Source organism: Chrysemys picta, chromosome 1 (genome assembly GCF_011386835.1).
Source record: "Chrysemys picta bellii isolate R12L10 chromosome 1, ASM1138683v2, whole genome shotgun sequence".
Lineage (NCBI taxonomy): Eukaryota > Metazoa > Chordata > Testudines > Emydidae > Chrysemys > Chrysemys picta.
The window spans coordinates 317,606,726-317,620,202 of NC_088791.1; the positions used below are offsets into that span (position 1 = coordinate 317,606,726).

Below are 13,477 nucleotides of genomic sequence, written 5' to 3' on the forward strand. Positions count from 1 at the left end.
GGAAATCTTCAATTTTTCAATGATGCCCTGTTATCTGAATGTTGCTTTGCTTCCCTGGTCCCACTGGAGCACCTCTTAGCAGCAGAGACTGCAGTTTCTCTGCTTACTCTGAGAACCAATCTGTCGTTCACACCCACTTTCAACTGCTTTTGCCACGAGGACAAGGTTCATGTTCCCTGTGGAAACAAGGCCATATTCTCCCAAAATAAATAAACCAGGATGCCCTTCTATGATTCTGCAAACAAAATAAGCTCTGAGAGAATATACATAAAATAAAACACTTTAAACATTAATTGTAGCATTCAACCACCAAGAATGGTCTGGCGAATCCATCATAAACTTAGGTATAACAAGTTTTTTATAACATTCTGGTATCTAATATAAATGACTTGTGTAATTAATGATTCTGTCTGTATTGTGTTTATAGCATGCTCAGGACAGTGGTATCTGAGCGCCTTACACATTTGAGAAGTCAACCCGTTATGGATCTTTGGTCAAAATTTTCAAAAATGACTAATAATTTCAGATGCCCAACTGGAGACACCTTAACAGGGGCCTGACTTTCATAGGGCGGGTGTTCAGCAGTGTCTGACAGTCAGGCTAATTTAGTTATCTCATGTTGGGCACCCAAGCATGGATGCACCCAAAATCATCGCTCCCTTTTGAAAATGTGGACCTGTGTATCTTTTTTTCCCCCCATTCTCCAGTTAGACACCAAAAGCCAGTATGTCACTTTGCTCAGTCAAAAGAAATCGGTGATAGTCTGAAATTGCTAACAAACTTTATACAGAAGAAAATGTATTTGTCTGGGGAAAACAACTTACAAACTTGCTGTGTCGATAAAGAATCACAAAAGGGAACAAATCCCCTTTTGCTTCTTTTGCAGCTCATCTTTAATTACAGCTTACTGCCTGCCTTTATTCAGGCATGCAAAGCTGTAGCTTATTTTTGTATGGTTTAAAAAATTAGATTTAACAAGAACTGGAAATGAATCAAATAATTGCAACATTGTAATTTTTTTTAGATCCTAAAGAGTTTAAAATGTCATCTCCCCAAAATCCACAAGCACAAAAGAATGTCTCACCTTCCATTCTGGGATTCAGAACTCCTTTTGCGTCACTCTTCTCCTTCAAAAAATCAAGGAAGCACACTTTAAAGCACCAGACTCGGCAGCAGCCACGGTGAGCTATACACAACAGGTGTTCATTCTACTGCTTAATGGTAGCTAGAAAAAGAAAATGAATTGTTTCATGCGTTGCTTGTAAAACTTTGTGTACAGCTCCATTTAAATTAGATGATTCTCCAGCCTGCTTTTCACATGTCCCAGTAGGAGCATGATTTTATTTGGTTATGTAATGCAAAGTTATCAGTTAAATGTCAGAAAGAATAAAGACTAAGTGGAAAGTAAGGGCCAAATTCCCATCCGATGATGAAATTTAATTTGCTCAGGCTTTGCACGAAAGCTGCATGGTTGTTACAGTCTCTGAGCTATAGCAGCGGCTCTAGCCCATTATGCCCCTTCTTCATGGGGCCTGGACAGGGCCGGCGCAACCCATTAGGCGACCTAGGCGGTCGCCTAGGGCGCTGTGATTTGGGGGGTGGCGACCGCAGCAGTATTTTGGCGGTGGGACCTTCCGCTGCCTCTGTGGGGGGGCGGCATTTTGGGGCAGCGGAAAAGCTGGCGGCGCTCCTGGGCCTGGATAATAGATTCAAGTAGTTTGTAGACACATTGGCAACGCCTCACTGTCAAACCCCTCTTTGTGATGCAATGTTGTTGTTATTTATATTGAGGTAGTGCTTGGGGTCGCCAGTCATGGATTAGGGGCCCATGGTAGAAGGTCCTTTTCAAACACGTAACAAAAATGTGGACCCAGCTCTGAAGAGCATACGGACTTATTATAAGACAAACTTAGATTGTAAGCTCTTTGGGGCAAGGACTGCCTTTTTTTGTTATGTTTGTACAGAGCCTAACAATGTGGGGTCCTAACCGGGGATCCTAGATGCTATAATAATACAAATAATAAATAACATGAGACAACAGGTAGATGCAACAACAGACTGGGGGAGGGGGAAGAAAGCACAAGGTAATAATGAGACAATACTGGTCAGTATGATCAGTAGTTGTTTTCGCACACCAGCTACCTAACAGTTGGTGTGGTTTTTGTATCACAGCAGAGGAGAGTTTTAAGGTGGGGTTTGAAGAGGGACAATGAGGTCACCTTGCAGATGTTTCCAGAGAGCTCCTCCCTAGCAGAGCAGCAAGGTGACCATCATGGAAAATTAGTGGCCCCCTGTGAGTTCTGGGAAGCAGATACTAGCCGTGCCACAGCACAGTCCAGCTATTCCCTCTCCTTCGCCCTTGGCATAACCCCTACACTGGGGGGACTGGGAGCAGGACAAATATACAGCTCTCACACCATCTCTATGCAAACCACAGTGGCCCTCTGTATAGGGAGTACTCAGGGGGCCATTCCCACAGCATAAATGCCCACAGCATAAAGAGGCATTTGTGTAACTGAGAAAGAGAATAGGGTTTCAGGAGGGAGATATATATATATATATATTGGTGTGAAATCAATCTTGTGGGATGAGATCAAATGAAAGCAAAGCCTTGGGGGCTTCAGATTCTGTGCTCTTCAATTTGCAGCCTTTACCAGTATGAAAATGACTTTTTTTTTTTGAAAAAGCAATAGAAGATACATATAATGGTATGTACTCACTGCTTCGGTTTTCCCGATTATATATTTATCCTGATTTTTCAACAGAAAATGTATAAATTAGATCTTGGGTTCAGATGATCTTTACCAGTGGTGAGCATGTCAGGGTAATCCGCTGGCGGCCCGTGAGACAGTTTGTTTACATTGACCATCCACAGGCACAGCCACTCACAGCTGCCAGTGGCTGCGGTTCGCTGTTCCCAGCCAATGGGAGCTGCGGGAAGCGGCAGCCAGCACGTCCCTGCAGCCCATGCTGCTTCCCACAGCTCCCATTGGCCGGGAACGGTGAATCGCAGCCACCGGGAGCTGCGGGTGGCCGTGCCTGCGGACAGTCAATGTAAACAAACTGTCTCGTGGCCCGCCAGCAGATTACCTTGATGGGCAGCGTGAGGCCCGCAGGTTGCCCACCACTGATCTTGACTCATTACAAGGCAGAATTTTTGAAAAATAAACAGCAAGGCTATTCTGATGTGGAGCTGAGCCAATTACTAAATATCCTAGTCACGTCTCCCTATTGAAAACTTCTCCGCCCTTTCTAGGTGTGGTCTTGGCATGTGACTTGTTTTATGTGCAGACAAAGCAATAAAAATACTTTGCCTGTCACCAGGTAAAGTTATTTGGAGAGTAAGTGATGTACAATAGGCAGCAGCACTGTAAGTCATGTAAGTAAGCTTGACTGGTGGAAGTCTGTAAACAGCTAGGTATTAGCGACTGTTTAGATGGTACTTTGTCCCTTTTGTGCGCGGGGGAAAAAAAAAAAGTCTCACCTGCTGTGGGGTGTTTTGTTGTGGGAAAAATATTATGGAAGGCTGCAAAAAGAAGTCTATTTACGTGGAGCTATTTAAGAGGCTAATAAAAGGGTTGTAACACTAAAGTTGGCAGTAAGTAAAACCTGTGATTATTTTCCATTCCAGGCATTTGATGTTTTAAGTTATTCTTATCCTCTTCTTATAGCATGTTTAAATAGGTGTTACATTTAAAAAGAAGCGCTAAGTTTTACTTAACCAAGTGTTTTCAACATGCTTGCATAATTTGATTGTTGTTTAGCTGGGTACTGTGTAGTGCTCATATGAATATTAAAAGGAAAAGACTGCGATCTGAGAGAGAACCCAGGCATGGGCCATTGCAGATTAGAGCCTGACTGAAACTAATAATTTGCTGCAGAATCTATCTCATGGAGTTATTGTGTATTATTATTAAAAGCAATCACTCTTCTAGTGTTGCACTCTGTAATCATCTGTCTAGCTACAGGTACTTAGTTTCATGTTTGGGGGGGGGTGTGTGGGGGGGCGGGAAAGGTGGTTTGATGACCAAAAGAAATCAAATTATTTCTGGTTTCTGTGGTAATGAATTTAAGAAATACTTGCACTTTCCTACTTGCACATAGGAAAACAAACCTTTAATTTCAAAATACTGACAAACTGGATGGAGGTCAGAGTAGAGCAATGAGGATGATTAGGGGGCTGGAGGGACTGATATAGGACACAAGATCATTGTAATCTTGTTTGTATAATTTGACTAGGAGAGAACTAAGGAGGAACACTATCATTTATTACTTAAAGAGTGCTAAGAACAAGGATGGGGAAGAATTATTTAGGATGGTGCAAGGAGGTGTAACCAGGAGTAATTTTGGCCAGAATATTTAAAAAAAACAAAAAAACATTTCTGATAGCTAGATCTACTGGAAAAAGAATAATGATGTCCCGCTGCTTGGAATAATTAAAACTGGGGTAGGGACAGCACTTGCAAGTGTGCTGTACAGAACAATTCTCCACATGCAAAGTTGAAGCAGCCAATAGAATTTTTTCCATTTCTAATGGAATAAGACTTGAGATCGTTTTACAAAACAGAACACCAAACTCACTGCATTTGGTTTGAAAGAAATCATTGTAAAGATTCTGAAATACCACAAGCTCAACTCTATATGTTGTGTTAAGTGTTACTGCATATTCCACATCATTTTAGCTTAAAACAAAAGTTAAATATGGCTTTGAGATCTGATTCTGAAACCCTTACACACACTGAGTAATAATCCCATTGACTTCAATGGGAATGTTCACATGATTAACTGCTATCAAGCAAAGTTAAGGAGTGGAGCAGGCTCATAGAGCCTTATTCTGCAAAGCCCATGGAAATCAAAGGGAATCTTTCCATAGGCTTCAGTTGGTTTTGGATGATGCCTTGTATGAGGAAGGGATCCTGATTTTAACCTTCCCAATTGCAAAAACACAAATACTATCCCTTTCAACTGTTCTTCCCTGCCTGCAAGCGCATTACAAACAAATGACAAAGCACAGTGGGAAGAAAGACTCGGATACACAGAACATGCCAACAAGCCAGTTTATACTTGCTGCTGAAGCACAATAAAATAATTTACCTCAGTCCAGTGAAAGCCTTAAGAACCAAAAGGAAATAATGACTGTAAAAAAATCCTTTCATAGACAGGATTGATCAGAAAAAATGAGAAGAATAAGCAAAACAAAGCCCTCTGGGAGGAGGGCTGAAGAGTGAAGAGCAACCATAACTAGACAAAATTCTTTTCAATGTACTTTTGGCAGGGGGATAGGCATGTTAATTTTTAAACAAAGGTCTGCAAGTGGGAGAAGGAACCATATCTTACTGCGATGGGGTTAATTTCCTCATTTGAATTAGGAAATTTTTTTTTTCACCTGTATGGATACAAATCCATCTCTCTTTACTCGCGTGAATATCCCCATTTAAATCAGCTGCACTTCTCCTTTCCTTTGGTTATTTAGTTAATTAGATGTATACACTCATTCCATTAAAAGGAGTGCCCATCCTTTGCTCTTGGCACCCCTGGACACATTTAAAAAACCACAATTCTAAAAATATATTCTTTCATATACAACCCTCTCTTGGCCAGTAATTAACATTAATGCAGCAGCTGAAAAATGGCTGAAGTTCCTTACAAGGACTCCCACCAGAGTCCTGGCAATCCTTCACAACCTGGGAAAATAGTTAGGCCTTGCAGTGTGCAATGAAAGTTGAAAAATTAGGATTATTTTGGACTGGTGGGAGCAAATTCCCCAGGGCCTTATAGAGAACCATCTGCCAGCTCCCCCTCTTTCTTATACAAGTGGGGTGCCCTGTGATCTCCACTGGGGCAATTTGGGACAGGAAGAGAGAGACAATCTTTCAGATAAGTAGGTCACGGGCCATTTTGAGCGTTATAGGTCATATAACCAAAACCTTCGATTCTCCCCAGTACTTAATAAATTCTTATCATTTGGAAAATTACCTAAGATTGCAAATAACCGTTTGTTAGAATGACAGATGGAGAGTTACCTTACTGATATTCCAGCAGCGTAAATGCCATTAATCTGAGGTCCCTTCTTGGCTGTTCACTTGGAACATTAACAAGTTGCAGATTCCAGCAACCTGATGGGTGAAAAAAATATATCGTAAGATGCATTTGAGAAATAACATGACAAACTCTGTGGACTCTTCATAAAAAATATTTTCGGAAGCTTCTTGCTGGATATTAAAAGGAAGCAAGCCGGCTATTTACTCCCTTGTAAAATTTGATTGTGTTTATCTTCAAAGCAGCTTTTTAAATTCTTTTCACAGATATGACAGCTTTGCTCTGGGCGCCCATACATCTTCCAAAGTTGAGGAAATGGCACAGGTAAGTAGCTTGGCACCTTTATTGTAAAAAAATGTTTAAAGCAGGGAATATTTTGAGTACTAGTCCACTGTCTTTGTAGAATAGACATTATGCCCATCTGGCTGCTTATTTAAACATGACTTATGTAAACATGACTCTTGCAATTCTGTATTTAAATACTAGGGAAAATTCATATGTGGTGTAAGCCTGTTGAATTCAGTGGTGTCACACCAGGGATGAGTTTGTCCCATTTATTGTACGACTGTCTCCAAAGAAGTCCGAAGTCTAACTTCTGCAGTGCGGTTTCAGTTCTCTTTAACAAGGAAATTATTTAATAAATTATTGCTATGGGACAAACACAAGATACGTTTTGGCAGTAGTAGCCAAAGCACAAATAAATGTGAACTCACTTTGAATAAATATTTGCCGTTTGGATTTATTTACAATTGTTAAGTTTTATTTGTTGCATCTGTGCTTACAAACAGGTTGAGCACATATCCACATGATTTCTGGCTTCAGTGCAAGTTTAAATTCAGATGCAGATCATTCAGATTCTGTTAGGCAAAGATTCTGCCACCTTTACTAGTTCCAGTGATGTCAGTGGGACTGTCTGTCTGGTAATGGACTTTGCAATGGGTGAAATTCACCCCCATGCAGACAGCCTGCATGAAACCTACGAACCACTTACATCCTGTTTTAGGCCTTAAGCAGGAGTTAAGTGGGAGTTAAGGCCTTGTGCAGGTCTTATGCATGGGGGTGAATTTCACCCAATGGGAGTAAGATTTGGTCCAATAGTATTTTATTTCTGATTCTGCAAGCCCTTGGTGCACAGAAATCCCATACACTGAGAGTGCTATGTGCTGAGTGTTTGCAGGAATGAGACTCTTTGATGTCACTATGAGCTACTTTAGCTAAATAGAGCCTGGGCACTAGGAAGGCTCCTTTGTGTTCTAACTTCAGGTGATTTGTTTTGGCTGGATGCTCCAGATTGGTAGCACAGAGAGGGATAGCTCAGTGGTTTGCGCATTGGCCTACTAAACCCAGGGTTGTGAGTTCAGTCCTTGAGGGGGCCACTTGGGGATCTGGGGCAAAATCAGTACTTGGTCCTGCTAGTGAAGGCAGGGGGCTGGACTCGATGACCTTTCAAGGTCCCTTCCAGTTGTAGGAGATGGGATATCTCCATTAATTTCAAGCAAGAGGCACCAAATTCCTCTCTGGTGTAACTTCAGTGTAATCCTTGGATATCAACAGAACTACACCTGGGATGAAGTTGGCTCAGAGTCTCAGTTTTAACCATTTCACTGCTCTGTATTACTAACATGAACTCTGTTATATGGTGTAATCAGAGAGGCGACAACTGAGGGCTTGTTTACACTTACAGTGCTACACCAGTGCAACTGTAGCATTTAGTGAAGACACTACCTACACTGACGAGAGCTTTTCCCATCGGTGTAGATACGCCACCTCTCCAAGAGGCTGTAGCTATGTCGACAGGAGAAGCCCTCCCATTGGCATAGTGCTGTCTACACCAGGGTTAGGTTGGTTTAACAACATGGCTCGGGGGTGTGGATATATTACACCCTTGAGCAACATAGTTATACCAACATAAAATGGTAGTGTAGACCAAGTCTAAGAGGGAACATAAGGGTATACAAATAATGAATGGTATCAAGAAGATAAGTTGGGCACTCCTACTTCCCCTCTCTAATACTTCCAGAACAAGGGACTATTCCATGGAACCTAATGGCAGGATTTAAAATTGATAAAAGGAAATACAATGCCCAGATAGCCTGAGGAACTCATTGTCACAATATATCATTGAAACAAAGATCCAAGCAGGATTCAGAGAGAGACTGGATTTTTATATGAATAACAAGAACATCCAGAGTTACAATAGAAAAGATTTTTTTTTTTAAATGAGAGTGGGACCAAATGCTTAGCTCATGTAAATCAGCCAAAATCCATTGAAGTCAATGGAACTATACTGATTTATGCCAGCAGAGGATCTGGCCTCAAGAATTATGGAAGCCTCCATATTTCAGAGCATAAACCAGCCTCTTAACTGATGGGGACTAGGAAGAAACTTTCCTTCTGAGGAGGTAATTCGTTGACTGCCTGATGCAAGGTTTCTTGCATCTTCCACTGATGCACCTTATGCTGGCTTCTGTCAGGTACGGGATACTGGACTAGATGAACCATCTGTCTGATCCAGTCTGGCAATTCCTAAATTCTTATGGAATTTTGGTCCCATATTACACAGGAATAAAGGGCTCATTCACTCTTTCCAGGTGCATTTGTTGGCTCTGCACCAGTCTGATCGATCTTGAGATCACTCAGACCAGAGCAGGAAAGACCATGAAGGGACCTCACCCCCATTCCATGGTGGGACCCACTGAGGTGCCCAGTGGGAGGATAGCTCATACAGTCAGCATTCTGGTCCTCCATTTTAGGCCCCCTAAAGGGTGCCCCCTTCTCATGATGTGACCCAAAGACTTCTTGATACTAACTGGCAGAGGGCATTGAGGTACATAGGGGCACAGCGATCCCCTGGGTTCACCAAAAGAATGTCATGTAAGGTCTCTAATGAAAGCCTGTGTCACACAGGTCATCATAATCATTCTGAGATGTATATCTATGTGAGGAGTTTCGTATATATGCTGAAAATTGTGTTCTCTAGGCCTTCTAATTAAAGGCAGGTTCTCTCAAAGGTAGCTTGCCTTGAGGCAAATTTCTCCAGTCAGGAGGTGAGAGAGACACTTCTCTCCTTAGCTAACCATTGTGTATCTCACAATGGAAATCTGTTAGTATACTGAGTCTAATGCTAATAAAGAGTTTTTGGAGATTTCAGAAGGAAATTAACAGGAAGAGGTAAATTGCAGGAGGAAGGGAAGAACCCTGTTTCAGAGGAAGATCAAAGATCTGGGGTCATATCTGGGGGTGCAGAGAGATGCTCTGGCATCCTTGAAGCTGGGAAGACAAGCTGGCAGCAGGCTTGATCTTATGACAAGGGGAATCTCAGCCACCCTGGTTGAAAACGCTGGGAAAAGGACTTGGGGTAAGCTATCCTGTAGGAGACCGGAATGCTGTGTGTGTTAAGTTTAGGCTGTAGCAAGCATGTTATGATTTTGTTTTATATGTATCCATTTGTTTCTAATAGTCTTACTGACTATCATTTGAATCTCAGTTCTTTAATAATAAACTTATTTTTGTTTTCACTGTAAATATATCTAAGTGCTGTGTGTTAAATGGAGCAGTGATCCTGGGTTGAATCTAGTAAGCTGGTGTGTGCTATTCCTTTGGGAGCAGAGAATCTGAGAGTTGTGTGAGTGATCAGGAGCTTGGCACTCCAGAGAGATGTTTGGGAGCTAAGGGGTTGGTGTGTGCCTATAGCTAACCTGTACAGAGAGAGCAAGGCCTGCAAGACAGTGCTTGTGTTGCCAGAGGCTGGTGGAATTAGTGTGTATGTGAAAATACAATTTTAAAACTCCAAGAGTAAAGCATCACAAATGGAATTTGTTTCATTAAAATATTACTAATGTCTTAACTGTAATACTTATAAAATGCTACTAAATTAGTTGTAGTATTGTGTGAAGATGAAATCTTAATATAGGAGAGGTGTCTGTGGTATTTGATTATTACATTTTTGCTGGGAGGTGAATACCACCTGTTGTTGGGGTGGGTTGTAAATGTGCGCATTAAAGAAGAATGGATTAGGAAAATTTAAATTACAGAGGCAATATCCTACTAGAATGTATGTGGAGGTGAAATGAGTGAACAGCTAACAACTACAAACAAATATCCGTTATAATACAAAACCACCATTAATGTGCTCTGGAGTGTGCTACAGCCTCTGGACAAGAAGATGGACTAAAATCCACCCAAAATCAAGTGAAAGTCTGAACTATAGATAGTTGTTCCAAATCCCTTGCTCTTACTATGTAGAATTTAATTCTTCACACGTGCAGCACTGTGATTTCAGGCATATATTGTTTAAAAAAAAGAATATTAGCACCCAGGAGGGTTTTCTCTCCTCTTGTCCATATTAAAATGATTTGTTTTGCTATGAAAATAAGCTACACACTCTCTTAAACTTCTCAACAGGCTGAAACATGCAACTCCTCTTTACCAGCTGAACTACCTGGTAATTTATTTGATGCAACTCAAGCTGAAATGATGGAGGACAGTGCACCTATATGGAATGAACAGCTAGAAAAAGAGTTCTTCCGTGGTAAGTGTGTGCACTCATGCTGTTTTTACACTGTAGTACCAACAACACACGTGTAACTGGATATGGGAGACATAGGTACTGGAACTACAGGTGTTGGGAGTGCTGCTGCACCCCCTGACTTGAAGTGGTTTCCATTATATACAGGGTTTACAGTTTGGCTAAAGGGCTCTCATCACTCCCACTATAAACATTGTTCCAGCACCCCTGATGGGAGATCCTTTCTATAAATGAATAGTCTCTCTATATGAGTTGCTCATTGCTTCCAAATACGGCAGCTACTTCTCTCTCACTTTGTCTGTCTCATGTTTACAGTAATTCGAAGACACCTGTCCTTCTGCACATATAACTCCCATTGAGGTCAATGTGTAGCTGAGGCTAGCTTTATGATTTGTAGCGCCCCAAGCCACAGGAAATGAGAGGAGCCATGAGTTACCTCCCTATCTGGGCCCATTACCAGAGGGAGTGAATGGGGCTAGCAGCCAAGTCACTTCTTCCTTTCTGGTCTCACTGCTGGTGAGTGAGGTAAGGACAGACAAAACTCAGACTGGCCCACAAGGGTGCAAGGAAATTTATTCTTCCATGAACTTTTCTGACACCCTCCAAAAACGTCCTCCTTGGTACACCACTACCCAGGACCCGTATGTGGAACAGCTACACCAGTTTTTCACTTTGAAAACATTACAATATGGGGAGAGGGTATGATTAGGAGGCAGTGAGGTGGGGAGGCATGCTAGAGGGAGCAGGCAGCAGGGGGTGGCGGTGTCTCTCCGGAACCCTCAGGCCCATCATTTATTTTAGGCAGCAGCCATCACTGCTCAGGCAGTGCCCAGAAGCCCCTTTCCTCTCATTTCTCTGGAGGCCCTTGCCTCCTCTGTTTGACACAGGGCCAGAGAGAGCACTGCAGAATTTGGCCATGATGTGAGGTCCTCAAAATAGTAAGGTCCCAAACAGCCACTTGCTTTGGTTGTGCCATAACTGGCTCCCTTATGGTCCCCCACTCTCTGCTGTCCTCAGCAGAAACTCAGCAAAGCAGAGAATCTGAGGTTTGCACTGAGCTGTCCATGACACTCAGATCTTTTTTTATTTCAGCCTTAAAAAAGATGGGTGATGGACCACTTGTGTTTACTAGTGCTCAGTTCTTAAATTCATCTCTGGTGTAACTGCTAGATGTATTTAGTTCATGTGGATGCAAACTGAACACATTAAACTGTCATTGCATAAATCATCCCTCTGATTGAAAGTACTCCCAGTAAATTCTTTTTATCAGACATGGCTATCTAAAATCCATCCCAGTTAAACAAGAAATTCAATGTTTAATCCAGGTTAATAGGTTAGTGCATAACTGCAACTTTGTTGACAGAGTGAATCAAAAGTTCTTATTAAATGTTATTACGGTTTATCATCACCTAGGTTATCAACCCATCTGACCTCCACAGATTCATAGAATGCCATTGCCAAGCCCTGCATGTTATAGTCCTTTTATAGAAATCATTGAAAATGAGCAATAAGCGATAAATTACTTAGCGTTGTCAATTAATCGCCGTTAATGCATATGATTAATTAATTAGATTTTAAAGAATAGTCACGATTAATCACAGTTTTAATCGAAATGTTAAGCAATAATAGAATACCGATTTAAAATTTATTATAAATATTTTTGGATGTTTTTCTACATTTTCAAATAGATTGATTTCAGTTACTGTACAACACAGAATACAAAGTGTACAGTGCTCACTTTAAATTATTTTTTATTACAAATATTTGCACTGTAAAAATAAACAAAACAAATAGTATTTTTCAATTCACCTCATACAAGTACTGTAGTGCAATCGCTTTATGTGAAAGCACAACTTACAAATGTAGAAGTATTTATTTATTTATTACAAAAACACATTTGTTTACATTCACGGGAGATAATGCTGCTCACTTCTTATTTACGTCACCTGTAAGTGAGAACAGGTGTTCTGCATGGCACTTTTGTAGCCAGCATTGCAGATATGCTGAACTTTGTATGCCCCTTCATGCTTCGACCACCATTCCAGAGGACATGTTTCCATGCTGATTTGGGTTCTGTTTGATAACGATCCAAAGCAGTGCGGACCGACATGCCTTCATTTTCATCATCTGAGTCAGATGCCACCAACTTGTTTGTCTTAATACTAGCTGAACAAGAAGGGACTGAGTGGACTTGTAGGCTCTACAGTTTTATATGGTTTTGGTTTTGAGTGCAGTTATGTAACCAATAAAATAATTCTACATTTGTATGTTGCACTTTCACGATAAAGAGATGGCACTGACTACAATATTTGTATGAGGTGAATGGAAAAATACTATTTCATTTATTTATTTTTATAGTGCAAATATTTTGTAATCAAAATAATAATATAAAGTGAGCACTCCACACTTTGTATTCTGTGTTGTAACTGAAACAATATATTTGAAAAATGTAGAAAATATTTAAAAAAAAAATTATAATACATTTCAATTGGTATTCTGTTATTGTTTAACATTGTGATTAAAACTGCAATTAATCGTGATTACTTTATTAATGTTGTGATTAATAGCAATTATAATTTTTAGTTGTTTCACAGCCCAAATACTGAAAATGTTTAGCTGTTTTATTGACAACACATTCCAAGCTAAACAAGCTTAGGACATGCAGGGCTACTCCATGTGCTCCTTTGAATGTTAATATCTAGAATGTCCTTCCAGCTCACAGCTACATCATAGCGTTGTCTATGCTCTGGAAACATACAGAAAGATCTGAGCATGCTCATCAGCACCAGGCCCAGATTAAAGGGTTTTGGGCCTCTCACACCTTCTGTAAACTAGACAGCGAAGTGCCTCCACACCATTAAATACCCCACCTACAGATCCCAACGTGCTCCTTCCGCCACCACTCCACAC

At 41.0% G+C, this 13,477-nt stretch overlaps 1 protein-coding gene and 1 long non-coding RNA gene across 12 annotated transcripts in view; one reads left to right on the forward strand and one right to left on the reverse strand.

The window, feature by feature from the left end:
- Nucleotides 1-13,477, forward strand: part of EXPH5 (exophilin 5) — a 46,427-nt gene that overhangs the window by 24,441 nt on the left and 8,509 nt on the right. The window contains exons 3-5 of one of the 5 annotated variants that reach the window (XM_065581463.1): nucleotides 1,025-1,181; nucleotides 6,306-6,363; nucleotides 10,444-10,570. In XM_065581463.1, coding sequence (XP_065437535.1) covers nucleotides 1,025-1,181; nucleotides 6,306-6,363; nucleotides 10,444-10,570 — 342 coding nt within the window. Of the gene's footprint in view, nucleotides 1-1,024; nucleotides 1,182-3,293; nucleotides 3,380-3,423; nucleotides 3,599-6,305; nucleotides 6,364-8,311; nucleotides 9,398-10,443; nucleotides 10,571-13,477 lie in introns of those variants that run through there. The other 4 variants (XM_065581465.1, XM_065581466.1, XM_065581464.1 and 1 more) reach the window with 4 other exon arrangements.
- LOC101947996 (uncharacterized) overlaps nucleotides 1-13,477 on the reverse strand; it is a 39,507-nt gene that overhangs the window by 15,058 nt on the left and 10,972 nt on the right. For 2 of the 7 annotated variants that reach the window (XR_010597845.1, XR_010597844.1), the window contains exons 2-3: nucleotides 6,024-6,116; nucleotides 1,085-1,225 (exon numbers count right to left, since the gene is read on the reverse strand). This is a non-coding gene — a long non-coding RNA (uncharacterized LOC101947996). Of the gene's footprint in view, nucleotides 1-1,084; nucleotides 1,226-6,023; nucleotides 6,677-13,477 lie in introns of those variants that run through there. The other 5 variants (XR_010597842.1, XR_010597846.1, XR_010597841.1 and 2 more) reach the window with 5 other exon arrangements.